Genomic DNA, 20,059 nt, shown 5'->3' on the forward strand with positions numbered 1-20,059 from the left:
TGTTTTGCTCCATCTTCCTGTTTTTGTCATTTAGTATGGTTGGGCCAAAAAAACACACACACAAAAAAAACCCAAAAAAACCCCCAAGGATTGTGGAAAACAAACCATTTAGTTATCCTTCCATTTAATTGAAATAAAAAATTTTAAAATAAATTTGCTATTGGTGTCCTTTTAACTGGAGCTTTACCGCAGGACACCTGGTTTATTCTGCTCCTGGTGCCTTATTTCACAGCTTTCAAAGGGATTACTATTATTTTCCCTCTAAATTCAATTGTCATTGTTTCTCATCCCTCATTCACTGCCACCCTTCATAGCATTTCTCTGGTTCATAACACAATAACACAATGTCCATTCCACGGGGAAATGAAAAAGAAGCTTTTCACTGATCTGATTTTAAAAATACAACTTTCTTACAATGTCTCTTCATATTATTCCTATGAAACAGGTAGAATTTATTATTGACTTTATCTTCAGAGATTACTGAGGTTGAAGTAAGTAAATTATTTTCTCAAAATTACTTAGAAAATCATTTGCAAATCATTTATCAGAACAATTAGACATCTGTTTATCCGCGACTAATTAATTTCTATTAGGTTACTCTTTCTCGGTGATCAATTTAGTAGAATAATTGGCATTACCTGGACTAACTCCATATGATAATTTAACCTAGCACTAACAGGCACCCTCTTAATAGGAGTAGAAAATGTAAAAATGTAACATGTTAAAATATTTAATTCCATGGTATCAGAGTGTCAATTTACACTATAGTAGATTAGGCTAACTGCCATATATTGACCATACTAATCTGAATAAATTTAAATATTTGCTTCAGTCCAGATTTGACCCAAGTGAGCCCAGAAAGAACAAATTCAGTTGAGAACACCGAGTCTCAAACCTCGTTGCTATTAGAATCATTTGAACAGGTTTTTAAACCTGTTGACTTATAAACCTGGTCATAAATAAATAAATCAGAGCACTTGGGGGATCTGTTGTTCTGAGAATCTGTGGTGTTTACAAACACTCCAGATGGCTCTGATACAGGAGTTTGGGAAGCACTGATCTACAGTATGCTGCTGGGAATTAAATCAGCTGCCTTACGCACGTGTGTGTGTGTGTGTGTGTGTTAGTCCTATCTCCTCACTAAAGAAATAAATTGGTGAGAAGGTTAAATGTTCCTTTATTCCAAGTTTAATAACTCTGCAGCAATGGCTCTCAATTGCTACTTACTAATTTTATTTTGGAAACCTATTTTTTTCCCTCCAGGATTAAGTTCCTGAAGCTTCAGTCTTTGGAAAGTGCACACATTCTTTTCAGGGGGAAGAAACTAGACCCTGAATACCAATTCTCATATAGGAGCTGAGTAATGAGCTTCCTGAAGCAGGAAGGAGGCGAAAAGGAGGAGATTGTGTCTTGTACTTTGTCAAAGAGTATTTGGCTGTTGTATCTGAAACTAAAGGGGGAGGTCACCGCCAAGACAATTTAAATATGGGGAGTTGCTTATGTGTGGTGTGGACAATGCTGTAAAAGGGCAGTGGTGGGAATCACGAAGGCTGCGCTGTTGCCTTCAGTTCCAGGGGAGGGGACCCACATAAGTGGAGGTTTATGTGCAGTGCACATAGTAATATTGAGTCCATCCATCTGTCCGAATAAATGGCCTTGCAAACCCTCATTAGCTCCTCCTGTGTTCTGAACACAGGATGGGGGGTGAAGCTGTGTGGAGAACAGGCTGGTGGATAATTACTGTATTATCATGTAATCAGTGCAGGACTGAAAGACCCTCAAACTGGCAGAGCTTAATTTGGGGAATCCTGACATTCAAAATTATATCTCCAGCAAGACTGCAAAAAAGGCAGAGCTATTTGAAATAAAGAAGCAAAAACAAGACAAACCCATCCTGGCTCTCCTCCATAAAGGGTGGGTTCCCTGGACAAAGAAAGGAATTTACTGTGCACAGTACTGGACTCTGTCGGTATCAGTACTGGTGGTGGGCTTATGGGTTTACAAAAATTCCTTCCCAAACTGAAAATAACTGACAGCCTTTCTGGTTAAACAGCAATACGTCTAATTTCATATGAAGCTGTCATTATCTATTTCTTTTCTAAGAGTGTTTTCTAGTTATATGCTTTATATTTGGCATATGGAAAAAATATTACCAAAACTCTAAGCTAAGTATTATGGTTAGAATGTCTTTCATTTTACTCCCCCCTCCAACATAAGTCACAAACCCCCCATTATGGAAATAGCTTATAAAACTGTACTTTATTCATGCAATAATTCAATAAAGAAAATGGGTTTAGAATCTTTTTAGATGTAAATCCTATGCTGGGCTCCATGAAGGAATGGTTTTACAATAAAGTGCTTATAAAGACTACCACAGAATGTCATTGCCAAAGAACTTTAGGAGTCATCTGGTCCCAATTCTTCTTTTACAAAGTAGGAAATGAAGCCTGTTAAAACTCATCAGAAAAACTGATGCATTCTTAATTCTTCCTTGCTTTTAACATGGCATTCCCGTAACTATCCTATCTGATCACCTACCAATATGAATTTCTATCATCATATACATGCATACTGTCTCAACTTTGCATGGTTTAGAGTTAGCTAACTATTCATGTTGTACCATGGTACAACATTTCTGCTTTACTCTCAGTAACTTTTCTGAGTATTTGCATAAGCATAGGCTTGCTTCAGGCCCAAGGCCAGTGCAGGATAGGGGTTCCAGTGCATAGGCATTGGCACTAGGCTTCCTGGATTGCTGTCCCAGTTTTGTATTTATCTAGCCCTGTGATCTTGGACAGGTAATTACTTTAAGTATTAGTTTCATCTATAAAATAAAGATAAATAACACAGGTTGTTGTGAGATTTAACTAGATAATGTATTTAACCTGCCAAGCAAATGGTAAATTGATAAATTGTATAGAGAAGTAGTAAAAGACTTAGTAATATTAGTAATAATAGTGATTAGCAAGAGTAGCTTTGGGCTCTTAGCAGGGAGAAAAAAGTTCTCCTAAGAATAATGCCTAACAAAACCTCAAGTGTACATGTCTCTAATAATAATAGTGACCAGTAAACATCATTTAATGGTATGAAAAAATAAAAATATAACTGATGGATAATTATTCATGTTTTGTATTATAATAATGATATAAAAGTATAGATGAGGCACGAGAGTATGGACCAATTTCATGTGTATCAGTTAAGTCACAATACAGAGCCCGAAGGTCTCCATGAATCTAAAATGGCTTTTACTTCTATGGAGCAAGTATATTTTAGATTTATAAAGAAGGTTTGAATTCTGGCTCTGCCACTTACAAGTTGCCTGATTTGGGAAAAATTAGTGTTTCTGTGCTTCATTTTCCACATTCATAAAATGAGGATAGTATTAAAATCTTGGTGGAAATGGAATAAAAAATAAAACAGGCAATAATTGAGATGTGCGTAGTACAATAACTGTACAAAGCAAGTATTTCTAAAGCTGTTATCTAATATTGTTCAAAAGAGTGAACCTTGCCTTCTAAGACAAAAGGCAAAGACATTTCTATGGAATTAAAAGGTCCTTGATCTGAAACCAATTAAGTTCTTGTTCTCATTTTTGGAAGTGATTCTCATCATAAGTCCCTATGCTTTATACCTAAGGTTCATTCCCATAAGCTAGAGATACAAAGACTCTTGGAAGTAAATCCAAGTATTAGTAAATCTGATTTAAAAATGGACCTTATTTTTCCCCAGAAAAAAAGAAAATCACCCTAAAGCATCAGTAAATAAGAAAAATAAAAAACAAAACAATCAACTAAAAGCTGTCAGTGGGAACATTAGGAAATCAGAGCTATCAGAAGGTTAAGACAATGGCAGGCTGCAGCAGAGGCCCCTAGTTGTCCCAATCCCATTCTGCCACTCTTCCCAAATCACCAAACATGCACTTGTTAGGGAGTCACCCAGAAGAAAAACTATATTCTTCGTCTTCCCTGCACCAAAGTGTGGCCACCTGACTGGGTGTGGTCAGTGGGATGGAGGCATCATATGGCAGCTAATGGGGACCCTCTTGAAGAGAACATGGCACAGGCTTGTGCCTCCCTCTCCATCTCTTCCTCTACCCTCTGGCTGGAAGGAGGGTGTGGACTGGGTCACGGGGATCAGGGCCGATCCAGGGCCACTGTGTGTGGCTGCACTGATGCACGGTTGTACAGCATACTAGGGTGAGAGGCACTCACAAACGGCACAGCCAGGGTCCCAAACAATGGGAAGGCACAGCACTAGCCCTGGACAAATGACATCCAGGTTTGGTTTGTGAGAGAATAAAACTTTCTATGGTTAAACTGCTTTTCACATAGGCTTTGTTTTATATGCAGCAAACTTAATTCAATGTACACAACAAGAACTGTCTAGTCATCTCTTCCACATTTGTACTGAAATGTAGCAATAAATGTAGAGTGAAAGCAGCTCTGGAACTAGGAACGTGATCATTGTGTATATTGCTTTCCCAAAGGTATATGGACTCAGAAGGAAACCTAACTAGCCATGTTATGATTAGGGTGCAGTTATGATTAGGGTGGTAGGTCACAGGTGTTCTTTTTTGGGGGGGTCAGTATAAAAGATATTTTCCTTTTCCTTTATACTTTCCTGGACTTTTCAAAAGTTGTTAATGAGCATATAATACTTGCAAAACAATTAAAAAAGCCAACTTAAATGTAGGCAAAAGTAGGTTTACAGTTGTTTGTATGGAAAAAGACATGCAGGTTATAATTATTAAAATAGCTTTATTAACTCTGCATTTCATGTACACACAACTGTAAATCTACTTTGGCCCACCCCTGTGTGTGTGTGTGTGTGTGTGTGTGTGTGTGTGTGTGTGTGTATAATATTGCAGGACGTGACATTTGGTCCTGTCCAAAATGTCCACACTTAGAAAACCTCTCTGGGTTCAGATAGCCCATAATGCTTATTTAGACTTTTGGTTTACTATCATGTTTTATTGGTCCAATAATTGTGTTACGGTTGCACTGTCAATAGCAACCCTCTTTTTCTCAGTAGCCTAGCTGGTAATGACGCATGGGATGAGCTGGATGGGTTGGTGTGGAACAAATGTCTCCAGGGATGTTTGTGACTGGACCAAATATCAAGGATCTTTGGGCATGGATCATATGTCTCTGTGACATCTTAGACAGGGTCAAATATCCACTAATCATATATAAATAAAATGTATAATGCATTGCAATGCACTGCCTCAATTTTCTCATTTCCTTGGACTAGGGGCCTGAACTAATGTTTTAAGTAATTATAATGTGTGACATTTAAAGGAGAAGACTGTTATGTGGGTACATGTCCAGACCACAGCTGCTTTCTGAGCCTGTATTTTAAAAAGCTGTCTGAATGCAGTAAATGTGGTCACTCCAGTGATACAGCCTCATCCTATTTAAAAAAGAAGTTGCAAGAAGTGGGTTTCCTCAGCATAAAATTCGTTATTCCACTGCTTGATTCTAAATGGCATATATTAAATATCAATTAAATATAATTATCTTAAGTAATGAAGGGAGGGGAAGTTATAGGCTCATTTGAGAATAACATTTAATACTATAAGTAAATACTTATTGATCACAGTACAGTATGCTATTTTTTTTCCTCAAAAAATACAAAGAAAAATTAATACATTATATTGTTAGATATACTCACAAAGATGTAGAGATTAGGATATGAACATATTTCTAAAAGCCTTTTGAAAACTTTAGAGCACTAAAATAGTATTTCTGGTTTTTCAAGGGTGCAGTCCGAGACATTAAATTACTGTGTTCAAAACCAAAGGAAATTATATTCCAAATAGTAACTACCATTACTCTTCTAATTTCAGGAATTTTTATAGGTTTTTCTAAGTACCAAGTATCTGCAGTATAACTTTCTTTATTTTGTAATATGAAGAGGTACTGTTGTGTTTTCTGAATTTTTGTTCTAAAATGTTGCATTCTATGGAAACTTGACTGATTAGAGTCTAAAAAAGAAGTTTGTTTCATACCTTCAATAGGTTTTGGTACAAAATGTGACGAGGGCTTGGTTTTCTTCACTCTGTTCCCCTTCATAATTTGACCTTCTTTATTGAGTCCCAGAAACCACGCTCGGCCTGATTCTTGCTGACGGTACAATGTGGAAGAATAGATCACGTAGTAGTTTTCAAACACAGATTCCTTAAATTTGCACTCTGGAGTGAAAACATCCTGCAGAGAGAAAGAAAAAAAGATACAAAAGAGAGAAAGGATTTTAAAATGAATCAGCAATTGCTTAAACACAATGAACCTGAAATATAGGTCCACTGTTCAGAACAAATGAGAAGGAATTGCACATAATTTCTATTAGCCCTTGGTTATAAATATTCATCATGCAAAATCAAAAAACAAGATTTTATTTCTAAACAGCCTTTCTCCTATAGAACACTACTGCTTAGGTTATAGTCACTCACTGGTCTAATATCAAGACTATGCCCAGGTCCAAAAGCTGATCCCAGGATGTTTTGTAAAGTTAAGAGACTGGCCACTGTACACTTTAGTGGCTGTTAGCATGTAAAATGTATACCTGGGAATCAAAATCAAACAAAACAACAGCACACACATGCTCACCAGATGCTTTTGAAGAGTCTCTCCTAGAGGTACATAGCTAAAGCTTGTTCCACAAAATCACCATACGCTACCTTTTTGCTTAATGTCAGTAACTTCCCCTTTAATTCCTTGGAAACATATTTTGTTTTGTTTTTACTTAGTAATCAAAATCTCAGGTAAAAATACCCAGGAATAAGTAGTAGAAAAAATATTATTACATTGTCTGATCTTCAATGAAACAGGATGAGATTTTTGTTCAAAAAGGAACCTGGTGGTGAACACACAATACAATATACAGATGATGTATTATAGAATTGTACATCTGAAACCCATATAATTTTATTAATGTCACACTGATAAACTCAATAAAAAAAATTTTAAAACGAAGGAACCTTAAAAATCCTCTACTTCAATTCCATTATTTTGACAAGTGAGACAACCAAAAGGTTATTAGTTCAAAGTTACACCAAAAAAAATTGGTCAATGCCAGAACTCACACTTGTTGCTTCACAATCACTACCTCTCAAGCTCACTTTTTCTGCCTGATTCTTGTTTATTGACTTATGAGGAGATTTTATAATAAATGCAATACAAATCTTGGCTATTGTAAATAATACTGACATAAACATGGGAGTAAAGATATTTCCTCAGTATCCTGATTTCATTTCATTTCCTTTGGATATATCCCCATGTGGGACTGCTGGATCATAAGGTAGCGTAATAAACAAAGAAGGAGAAAATGGTAGCCATGTGAAGTACTGGATATGTTAACTAGCTTTACTGGAATGAATATTTCACAGTATATTCACATATATAAAATCATCAAGTTTTGCATCTTAAATATACACAATTTTTAATTGTTAACTATACCTCAATAAAGCTGGAAAAAAAGCCCATCATGGGTTAGATTCAAACATAGCTAAAATGAGAAGTTAGATAATACCAAATGTTGACAAGGATGTGGAGCAACTGGACCTCTCACACATAAATGATGGGAAAGTAAACTGGTAAAACTATTTTGGAAAATATCTTGCAGGATTTATAAGTACAAGTATATTCTGTGATCTAACAATTCTAATTCTGGATTTATACCCAAATGAAATCTATCTGTTAATAGTTGTCCTTTGGTATCTGCACAGGATCGGTTCTAGGGATCCCCAAAGTACCAAAATCTGCAAATGCCCAAATCCTTTATATAAAATGGCATAGCATTTGCATATAACCTATGCAAATCCTCCTGTATACTTTATATCATCTCTAGATGAACTATAAAACCTAATACTATATAAATTTTATGTAAATAGTTGCTATGCTATATTGTTTAGGAAATAATACTCCCCCCCAAAAGTCTATATATGTTCAGTTGAGACCCAGCTATGGTAGGCCTAACTACATAGTACACATCAACAGAGCTTAACTTTTTTTTTCCAAATATTTTCAATATGAGGTTGGTTGAATTTGTGGATGTGGAACCCATGGAAACAGAGGGCAGACTATATCTACCTGTATCTATCTATCTATCATCTATCTATCTATCTATCTATCTATCTATCTATCTATCTATCTAACATCTATCTATCTATCTATCTATCTATCTATCTATCTATCTATCATCATCTATCTATCATCATCTATCATCTATCTATCTATATCATTATCTATCTCCCAAAGACATGTACGAGAATGGTCATAGAAGCACTATTCATAATAGCCCCAAACTGGAAACAACTCAAATGGCCATCAATAGTAAACAAATATGCAATATATTCAGATAATAAGATACTACAGACCAGTGAAAATAAACAAACTACAACTATAAACAACAATATGAATGATTCTCATCAACAAAATGCGGAACAAAAGAAGCCAAACAAAGAAAAAACAGACAGCTACATACTTTATGATTCCATTTATATAAAGCTCAAAAACAGGTAAAACTAATTACTGTGGTAGAGCTCAGAACATGGTTCCTTTACTCAGGGAGGGTAGTTACTGAGAGGAAGCATGGGGAGGTCTCTGGGGTGCTGGTGATGATCTATTTCTTGATCTAGGAGCTTGTTACATGAGTGTGTTCACTTTATGAAAATTCCTTGAGCTCTATGATGAATTGTACACTTCTTTGTGTATGTTATTTGCCAATAAGAATCCACTGAAGGGTCAAAAATGTGGTGAAAATTAAATGACAATTAGTACTTCCTGAAATCACTGTCCTCTTAAAATCAAATTTTTCTCACACAATGAGCTAACATATGATGCATGGCAATTTTATACCAATAACAATCATTCACTCATAGGTTACAAATTTTGTTTAAGATGAAAATGTAACAATTTTGGATCACATAACTTATTAAAGAAAAAAATATTTTCTATCCTTTCTCCAATTCATTCTTTACACTTCTCATTTAAAGTAACTTTTTTTCAATTATGGCTGACATTTAATATTATATTAGTTTCAGGTTCTACTTCTCATCTTCTCATTGTAGGAGATTATATATATAATGCATATGTGTATATGTTTATTTACAAACAGTGCTTGTAAACTTTTTAAGTTAAAACCTATCACTTTAACAATAACATCAAGACATAAAAAGAACAATGGAAAAAGAATTTCCAACAACACATGGAGAAATGCACAATAAATTGTTTCTGGAAGATCATTTGGATTCTCCAGATTTCAGGTTTATATTCCAAACTGTCAGGCTGATCTTTGGCAAATCAGTTAACCTCTTTGAACCTCAATTTCCACTACTGAAAGCTGAAGACACGTTACTACAGACTCATGGGGCTTTAAAGATTAAATTACACAACACACGTGCAAGCTCTTTAATACCTGTAAAAACCCATACAATTATCTGACATTTCTTTTACAGAGAATACTCTGAGTTCATAACTTTAAAAATTTCTGCATTTCAGAGTGATACCCACTTAAACTACATTCTTAATAAGTAAAGAATGTTATGCGATTCACACACAACCACTTTTGCTCCTAGCTTTACCTGCAAAATGTGTTTTCCAAGTCATGTAGAAATACATGACTTGTCTAATCCTGTGTAGTTAATTTAATTAAATTGTCCCATATTTCTGATTTATTTTTATCCCATTCTTTGCAGATCCCCATTTCCTCTTTACTGCTCTGGCTGTAATAATCCATGGGATGAATGTGAAATGAATGAATGAACACTCATTGCACTGCAGCACTGGTCTCCTTGCTGTTTCTCAGAAACAAGCACAACCCATTTCAAGTCCTTCACAGCTGATAACCGTTGTTCTTAGAAACCTCTTCGATAACATATTAACCCAGCTTGATCGCTCATTTCATTAAGGTCACTGCTCAAATGTGACTCTCAAATGAGACTTCCCCTGACTACCTTACATAATTTAGCACTTCCTACAGTTACTTTCTAATCTTTTGCTTTTTTCTACATAACACTGCCTGACATTATATTACATATGAATCTGTTTAAGCTTTTTGATGGTAAGTGCCATGATTGTTATAGTCCGCTCATATTCTCAACAGTTCTTGGAATTAAAAACAAAACAACTACTTTAACAAAATAATTTAGTAAAAAGACATCATGAGACCTGGAATTTTATTCTTGCATTTCTCTAATATGTGTTATTAGGAAGATCACTTTCCTTCTTAGGTTCCCTGTTCCCCTAAATGTAAAAGAGAAGTGTTTGTTGAACTAGGCAATAACAAATGTCCCTTTCGGCTTAAGTCTTTTATATCTTTATTATTCATGTAAAATAAATAATGTCTTGACATTAAAGAGCCAATATAAAAATATTATTTCAAAATTAGTGCTTACATACCAAAAAATGGTAATAATATATTATTAAGAAAACAATGCAAAACAGTAATAAAATATAATAAGAGAAAATAACTTTACTATTATGGAAGTAATTATGACTAGTGATTCTCTCCATAATATGTAAAAATTACTGATTTTTCAAATATATGCTAGACACAAGGATCCTCTCATTTTTCTCTTTTTCCTTTCCAAATAGAATCCAAAACCTGATCTCTTTTCAATGTAAAAAAGCATTTTTCCTGTTTGCTGTGCAATGTTGTTTATTGGGTAGTGTATAAGGAAAAAAAGAAATAAAACATTTGATGATTCTTAAACATAATTTACATCCAGCAACTCCAGAGATAGATAGTACCTTTGATTATATAACCTTTGAATATATGGCTGTGAAGCGTCTGGTTTGCTAACTTCATTAATGACTTTTAGATGCACAGACCTTGCAAATCTTTGGTATATTAGCAGTTGCTTTGCCAAGTGTATTGTCGGACATAGTGACATTAAATCAAGCAAGAGAACTATTGTTTTCCATCCTGACAAGAGGCAAAGGAAATGCTAAAATATATTATCTCAAATGCAGCACATTTGAAAAAAATCAGAACAAATCTAATTTTATAACTTAAAAATACTCTGCAGATACAGAAATCTTTATATACTTTTTCGATAATTTTTACTGGAAAACTGCTGAGTTAATTTGTCTAAAAATAAAGGTTCTTTGTTAACATATTCTTTGCACTATCTTACAAAATGACAAGGTAAATTTATATCATCATAAAATAATAAAAACTGTAGTATATAGGAAACATAATTGTGGAGGAAGATAGACCCATAGATTCAAATAACTGATTTTATAACTTGGACAAGTTATTTAATTTCTCTGAAGTTCTGTGTTACCATCTATAAATCCAGACTAATGATACCTTCACTATATGATTATAACTACTAAACAAGACAATAAAGGTATGTTTAATATGATATGTGGCACATTACTTTCTTTACTTCTAGTTACAATTTTTTCAGATATTTGATATGAGAACAAGTTATCCTGAACAGTAGGTTGAGAAAAGTTACTTTACTTGTGGAATCCAAATAATGTATCCTGAGTTTCTCTTCCCTATAAAAGGCAAATCAAGGCTACCTTGCTTACGGTTAATTTGGTCATCTATGTATAGAGCGCACAAATAAATGTGACCATTTCTCTTTTTCTGGTACAGGATGTTTTTGACACAGCTTTAACAAGACAATGAAGACATTGAAATTGTTAAGGACTTTACTTACCTTCAGTCAGTTTAAATGGAGACTGCAGCCAAAAAAATTAAAAAAAAAGGCTGAGACTCAGAAGGGCAGCAATGGAAGAGTTGGGAAAAATCAGTAAGAGCAAAGATGTGTCATTCAAGACCAAGGCTAAGAACATCCACACCCTCATAATCCAAATTACTATGTACAGGTGTAAAAGTTGGACGATGAAGAAGGCTAATAGGAAAAAAACACACGATTCGTTGAAATGTTGTGTAAGAGGAGAGCTCTATGGATGCCCTGGACTTCCAGAAAAATTACCAATCAGGTCCTAGAGCACATTAAGCCTGAAACAGTGCTAGGGGCAAAAATGACAAAACTAATAATTCTGTCTTACTTTGGGCACACCAGGAGAAGGCAAGGTTCTTTGGAAAAGATAATGCTGGGAAAAATAGAAGGCAGCAAGGAAAGAGGAAGACCAAATATGGGATGGATTGACTCCATAAAAGAAGCCATAGGCATGAGTTTACAGAAGCCCAGCAGGGCTGCCGAGAACAGAAAATTGTCAATATCACTCGATCGATCAAAGGGTTGCTAGGAGTTGGAGCAAACTCAATGGCACTAACACACACATGGTTTTGACATGAATCTGAGATAACTGATGTGATTTTCAGGCTCTTAACCCCTCCTAAAAAGGCACAATACCACCCAGCCATTTGACTTAGCCGCTAGCCAGAAGCCTGCAAGTATGGAAGTGGGGTGGGAGTGGGAAGTGGGGGGCCAGTGGGTGAGGGGATATATCATTACTGCACTGTTATCATCAAAATTACTTCCAAGACTGAATATTTTGGAGACAGAGAGCAGGTATTGGAGGAAGAGTACAATTCTCCATTAAAAACATCCCTGGTTCTTATGAAGGGATCATGTACACAGTAGTCACCAAATTCCCCACTATGACCGAGTGTGAAAATCAAGGCAACCGCAGTGAATACCTGAACACACTCACGAAAGAGGCGGCTTGCTTCTGGTGCCCCAGTGTCTGTCTGCCTTTCTGGGAATAAGAATGAAAGTGGCGGTGTTTTCATATTCCCATATTCCAGTTTAAACATTGCAGTAACTTTAGGAAATCATTTTAAAGACTCTGAAGGGCCCCGGAAATGATCAACTAAGACTGGAAATGTGTTTTTTACGTGAAATTTCCCTATTTTTAAAACTCCCTGTGTCAACATCCTTGAAGTCAGAATAACCGGTATCATGCATAACTTCCTGATTGATGTAAATGACGGTAAAACTACAAATACATGAGGCAATGGTTTCCTGCACTTGTCAACTGGAATGACAGGGTTTCGGTCTCTGAGAGAGAAAAAAATACATGAGGTAAGCACCACATTAGCCCTGGCTTGCTTCAAGGCTCCTTTTAACCCTGGAACGGAAGGGTGAAGCTGAGGCACAGCACTTTCATTTTTCTTAAGCTGAGGAGGAAGAAATTGGGGTTTGGGATTATAAAGGGCCTTGAATTTGTGGATCAAGGTTCCTGAGAAAAGGAACCTAGTGGAATGGGGGAAAGACTCAGCGGGAATTCCCTAAGGACCCTGGGCTTATTAATAGACTGGACATGCTCAAGACGAGATTCCTCAAAGCCTAGCATAGAATAGCTACTTCAGGAAATTCAATGAAAACCTCAGAAAACAGTCTCAGATTAATGATCACATCTAACTAAGGTCCCTCCATTCCCACGCCCAGGACTAAAGACAGAAGCCAAATAGTCACGACCTACACACAACGCCGCCCCCCCCCCCCAACACACACAGAACCTGATAAGATCAAGAGGATCTACTACGTATTTCCCTAAATGCCAAGAAAAACACACATTCTTTGTCAGATGACAATATACTCTACAACATATACAAGTGTCTAACATGAGATAAAAATCAGAAAACATGGACATAAGCAAGGCAATGTAAGCAGTTAATAGAAAAGATCACAAGATGGCTCAGATTTAGAATGAATAGCTCCTACAAATGTTATAGGACTTAAAGAAAAAGGGCATAATTCATAAAAAAATAGGAAATAGCAGCAGCAAAAATGGAAATGATAAAAAAACAACAAAAAAACAAAGGAAAACGTTAGAACTGAAAAGGACAATATTTGAGGGAAAAAATACTGGGTATACTATTGACATACTGGAGACTGGCAAATGAAGGCATGAATGAACCTGAAGATAGACTGATTAAAACTATCCATGCTGAAATATACAGATAAGTGAAGATGTCAAAAAACGCACCAAGAGGGAAAAAAATAGAAGATGAAAAAATGAATAAATAATGATTAAAATTTATTAAATATTGTAAAAATAAAATTTCCTACAGATTCGGGTTGAAGAAGCTCAGTAAACTCCAAGCAGGATAAATACACCAAAAGTATACTCAGGCACATTGTAACCAAACTTCCGAGAAATAAAGATAAAGAAAAAAATTAAAATGAATCAGAGAACAGAAAAGGCTACATCAAACACATAAGCACTGGAGGCTAGAAGACAATGGAATAAAGTTATTAAAATGCTGAAATAAAAAACAAATTGAACTCATAATTTTATATCCAGTACATATATTCTTCAAAATTGGTAAGGTAAAGTGAAAATATTTTCAGATAAAATGAGTGAATTAATTTCTAGTGGGCTTGCATTATAATAAATGCTAAAAGATGTTGTTCAGGCTGAAGAGGGATTTTACCAGATGGAAACCAGATTTTACAGGAAGGGATAAACAGCACTGGAAATCATAAACATGTTCATAACTATAAAAGCACATACTTTTTCTTCTTTTAATTTTAAAACAAAAATAATAACATTGCAGTGAGGATTATGATGCAAAAACACATATATGCCATTGTAACAATAATTGACATATATTGTTTTATGGTTCTTATATTTTATGTAAAGTGTGTTAATTCTAACTACACTGTCATAAAGTAAGAGCCCCTATTGTATTTTTAGAGCAAAAACTATAAACATAATACAAAGGGGGTGGATCTAAGAAACTAATATCAGGATTAAAATAGAACATAATAAGCATTAATTAAAAAGAAATAAGAGACATGAAAAAATAAAAATCAGATGAGATAAATAGAAAACAAATAGCAAGGTGGTAAATTTAAACATTATCATGTCAATCTTCACATTCAATGTAAATAGAATAAAAACTCCAATTGAAACGCAGAATCTGTCAGACTGAACAAAAGTGCAAAACTCAACAATATTCTGTTTACAAGTGATACCCTTAAGTCTTATAGAGTTTGAAAGCAAAAGTACGGAAAAGCTATACCCAAGTCAATAGTAAGCATAAGAAAGTAGACATGGCTATATTAATAACAGACAAATGATACTTCAAGGCAAGGAGTATTATCAGAAGTAAAAAGAAATATTTTATAAGGATTAAGGGTCAGTGCATCAAGACCTAGGTATAATTATCCTACGTATGTATGGGCCTTAGAACGGGGCTTCACAATACACGGAGCAAAAAGTGACATAACTAAGGGGAGACAACAAATAAATCCACAATGACAATTAGAGATTTTAATATTCTCCTCTCAACAACTGTTAGGACACATAGAAAAATTTAGTATAGAAAGCCTGAGTACCATCAAACAACTTGACCTAATTAATGTTGTAGAACATGACACCAGTCAACGGCGAAGTGAAAGGTTTTTTTGAAGGCATATGGAACATTCACTAAGATAAATGCAGGCCCACGTAAGAAGTCAAAAGACTGATGATATCTTACACAGTATGTTCACTCACAACAAAATTAAAGTAGAAGTTAATAAATATTAAATACCTTAAAAATCCTTGAATATTTGGAGTTAACAACAGGCTTGTATAAAACCCATGGGGCAAGAAAGAAATCATAAAGGGTATTGAAAATAGTTCTCAGTGAACAGTGATGATACACAAAATATCAAAATGTGTGGACGCAGCCAAAGCAGTGCTATTGGGAAATAGGCTTAAATTCTCACATTGCAAAGCACATACCCTTTGACACATTTCTGGGAATTTGACCTGCAGATATAGTAGCACATGTGCAACATGAAGTATGTTCAAGATTATATTCATGGTAAAAATGTAACATCTAAATACTGAAAAGAATCAAATGCCCTTCATTGGGGGAACCAGTTAAATAAATTCTGCATGTCCACACAATGGAATATTATACAGCTGCTGAAGACAATAAAGCAGCTCATTATGTATGTATCACTATAGAAAAATCTACAAGGTGCATTGTTAAATAAAAGAAGTAATCTGTAAGTGTGTATTTGTGGATACCACTATTTGTATCAAACACGCACACATCATAATGCAATCACATATGTATTTGTACATGACATGCTACCATTTGCGTTAAATATACGCATATCTGCACATACACACAAATAGGTATGTGCTTGTATTATGTTTAGAAAGTCTCTTGAAGAACACACAAGATGTTGGCAATAGTGTTTGCCTTCTGGGAAAGGATTTGGGTGGTTGGAGAATAAAGCTGTAAGAAATAAACTTACTTCGCTCTATGTATGTATTACTGCTTCAAACAGTAAATTAAATTACGAGGGAAAATCCTGTTGATCAAATAAAATTAACCTCCTCGCTAAATGTGGCTTTCGAACATCTAATATAGAGTACAGATGCAAAAACAGTTCTATTTTAAATCTGATAAAACTTAGACCCTGAAATGGGAATTCACTTACACAGGCTCACACAGCAAGCAAAAGCCTCATGACTACAAGAATAAGTTCTCCTGATCCCATGTTAAAGAATGGTACTCCCTGTGAAAAATTCCTGCAGGAAGAAACCAACTAAACCCTCGTTAAACAAACAACTGCAAATGGACTAGCTGAGTTTTGAAAGAGGGAATGAGAACAAACCTGATTATTTACCCCATCTTTCATGTCCTGGTGAGCAGACCACCAGAAGAACCTTGGGCCTCAGGACTTGGAAAACAAATATTTTTTAAAATCTTCATCCTTATTTGAACTCTACCTGTTTCATTTTTCAGCCTTTGCACAATTTGGATCAATCCCCAAATCCAGGGGACTGGAAATTTCTCCCCTAATACTACCTGAAGTTCTGACCAAAGCTGGCAGAAGCATTAAATGCTGTGGGCTTTCCAGAGGACGATGACATTTCCCCTGCGCAGATGCAGTTAAGGGCTTTTACTGGGGGTGATGTGTCACTGCAGGCATGCTGTGTAACTATCCCCTCTGTCATCGAGGAGAAACAAACCCAGAATTTGCTTTGGTCGCTTGCTCATTGGGTTCAAATTACACTTTCATTTAAACATCTTCCTGGCAGTGATTACGATGCTCGGTGACTGGAACATTCCTCAATGAGGACCCACGGTAACGGTCAGTGAATGAGAAATGCTGGCTGGGGTGCACGGTGACTACAGAGGACACAGGGCTGCTGTGATGTTGCAGACGCCACAAATCCTTTTATTAATATGGAAGGAATGAAAGATTAAAAAAAAAAGCAAAGTGAAGGAAGCCTGGTATCCTGCAGGTGCCCAGCAGGTGTGTGCAGACCAAGCCCTGCCACGTCCCTGGCAGAGCTAGAAAACCGCCCCTCGGGTGTGTTCCGCTCAGTCTCAGCGAAGCCCGGCTGTGCCGTCACACCGGCCACTTTCATCTCCACAGCCTACAGGGTAATCGGCTACGCAAACAGTCCTGATAGAACTAAAAAGCTGGAGTTGTGTGTTTGGGTTTTTTAAATCTTTGCTGCAAATCTTGCTGTGATGATGAACATATTCACCACTAAAGAGAAATGAAGAGGGGCCTAGTTTACTTTATACGTACAGATGTTTTCCAGAGCTAAGCTTCCCGTCTACCAACATGCAAACAGAATTCAGAATCTAACTATTTACATTCTCTTACTCTGTTGGTTTTAGAATTGAAACTTAAAAGTTACAGCTAACAATCAACAGATTAATTGCCTATAGGAAATATCATTTACTTTTTCAGAAAATATTTGAAAAAGGGAGAAACGTTTTTAAAATAAACAGAAGTATACATTCTCTCAAGGAGCCTACAATATGACACTATAAACATGGGTATGAATCAGCATTCTCTTCACATTCTATGTTAGCTTACAAAAGGTAAAGATTTCATGGAGGGTGTCTGTACGAGATACTATTCCTTTCTTGAATTGACAACTAATTATATAGAAATTCAAATACATTTTAACTTGATAAAAGCCATTAACATGTATTAAGCAAAGCAAACAAATGCTATTCTGGGCCTGGAAGAATACAAGTAGAATGCTAATGATTGTTTTTTATGTTAATACTTTCAAAATGCATGTGAGTCATTTAAGAGTAAGAGTAAATCCATTCTTCTGATGTACTGTAAAATGTCACAGTTCCTCTTCAGTCCATGTCTGTATACCCCACTACCTTTCATAAAGTCTTACATAAATGTTGTTTAATGCTTTGTGAAGTGTACATATTTTTCCTGCACATATTAACCTGACTAGTAAGAAGGCTATACTTCCTTTTTGATATATAAATTCATTCTATTCGTTCTATTAAAGTCATTTTCAGAAAATGTCAAATGAGTAAGGAATTCTATTTTTAGATCACTGACTACAAAGATCAATTACTCTTAAATTTTATTTTGTGGAATGCTACATTATCTGAAAGGGAAACACTTTGTATTCATTTCCTGTTTTGATTTTTCTGCCCCTATGTAAAAAAAAAAAAAAAAGAAAAAACAACAAAGAAGAAAAAACTGGGTTGATGAAATAAAAAAAAACACACAAAAAAAACATTGTCTAGGATGAGTCAGATCTTGTTTTATGTTAATCTCAAATTCTCTTAACCTGCCTACAACTTTAGCTTATTGCCAAAGGGGTAGGGAGTGGGGAATGGGTGGGAAAAATAAATAAAGTATTTATATTCATTGATAGTTAAAGAAAGGCTAATATAAGCACAAGAAAATATTTTAAAATGTCAGCAATGAAATGCAAAAACAAAAAAGATTAGAAGATGAATTAGCAAGGATCAGACTATTTTCAGGGGTCAGAAAAAAAACAAAGTTTAGGGTTCGACTGTTGATAAGCACTTAGTATTTGACTTTGGTTTCCCCTGAAGTGTGTCCAGCATGCTCAAAGAGAGTCTTTGCTCTTTGGAAATATTTTGCAGCTTAGAGTTTTAAATTTCTTTTCTCCTTCGCAGAAGTCTGGATGAAACTAAAAAGAAACCTGGATTTTTAAAAACCATTTTATAAATGGGAAAGACCCAGCCTTGGAAGCCAACCTCAACCCCAATGCTGTTCTCTTCACTTGAAGCCAAGTGGCAAAGAGTCTCAGCATCTCGCCAATTTAGCTTGTATTCATGCTGAATAGAATCTGACCATTTTCCCTAATGGAATCAGCATGCAAATTTCCAGCATTCAACTTTTGAAAAGCTGTATTTAAAACGACTGTGTGGGAGAGCAGAACAATATACGAAGGAGATATCATGCTAGACTTGACAAGTTTTAGTTTCTGACACATAGAGTCTTTATTTGAGCAAAGGCAAAAATGTGAATAGCATAACTTTTTAAAAGAATTTCTTATAAACAGCTCAATAAAACTGTAAATATATGTTTGCCTGTATTTTCAAATTCAATGTATATTTTATATGGAAATCAGCTATAGATGGGCCAGCCAAAGCAGGTAGAGAAAGGGAAGGTTAATGTGTGGGTGACAAAACATCATATTTGATGTTTAATTCCTAGGTACTCAGTGAATATGTAATCCATGTATTCTTTCAGCTAACATTTACATTTTGTATGTGTTCTAATGAGTTAATGATATGGAAATTAATAGACAGTCCTTGTCGTCAGAGTTTAAAATATTATGAGACATAAAATTGAGTAATAAAATCTCCTTGTTGAGTGAGAATCAGGGTCAAAAAGATCTTCCTGAAAGAGGCTCTATTTGACCCTTGAATAATATATTGGAACTTAGCAGGTAGAGAAGGAAGGGGAGGGGAGGGGAGGGGAGGGGAGGGGAGGGGAGGGGAGGGGAGGGGAGGGGAGGGGAGGGGAGGGGAGGGGAGGGGAGGGGAGGGGAGGACACAAAAGAAAACGAAGGGAAGGGAAGGGAAGGGAAGAGGGAAGGGAAGGGGGAAGGGAAGGGGGAAGGGGGAAGGGGGAAGGGAAGGGGGAAGGGGGAAGGGGGAAGGGGGAAGGGGGAAGGGGGAAGGGGGAAGGGAAGGGAAGGGAAGGGAAGGGAAGGGAAGGGAAGGGAAGGGAAGGGAAGGGAAGGGAAGGGAAGGGAAGGGAAGGGAAGGGAAGGGAAGGGAAGGGAAGGGAAGGGAAGGGAAGGGAAGGGGAAAGGAAATGAAAGATTTTATTAATTCAATAATGAATTTATAATATTCTAATAGTCCAATAATCATGTGA

At 35.8% G+C, this 20,059-nt stretch overlaps 1 protein-coding gene across 3 annotated transcripts in view; it reads right to left on the reverse strand.

Moving 5' to 3' along the window:
• Positions 1 to 20,059, reverse strand: part of FGF12 (fibroblast growth factor 12) — a 441,503-nt gene that overhangs the window by 12,469 nt on the left and 408,975 nt on the right. For all 3 annotated transcript variants that reach the window (XM_081139424.1, XM_081139423.1, XM_081139422.1), the window contains one exon: positions 6,008 to 6,206. In XM_081139424.1, the coding sequence (XP_080995550.1) occupies positions 6,008 to 6,206 (199 nt within the window). The remainder of the gene's footprint in view (positions 1 to 6,007; positions 6,207 to 20,059) is intronic.

This window comes from Miniopterus schreibersii (genome assembly GCF_964146895.1).
Source record: "Miniopterus schreibersii genome assembly, chromosome: 5".
Lineage (NCBI taxonomy): Eukaryota > Metazoa > Chordata > Mammalia > Chiroptera > Miniopteridae > Miniopterus > Miniopterus schreibersii.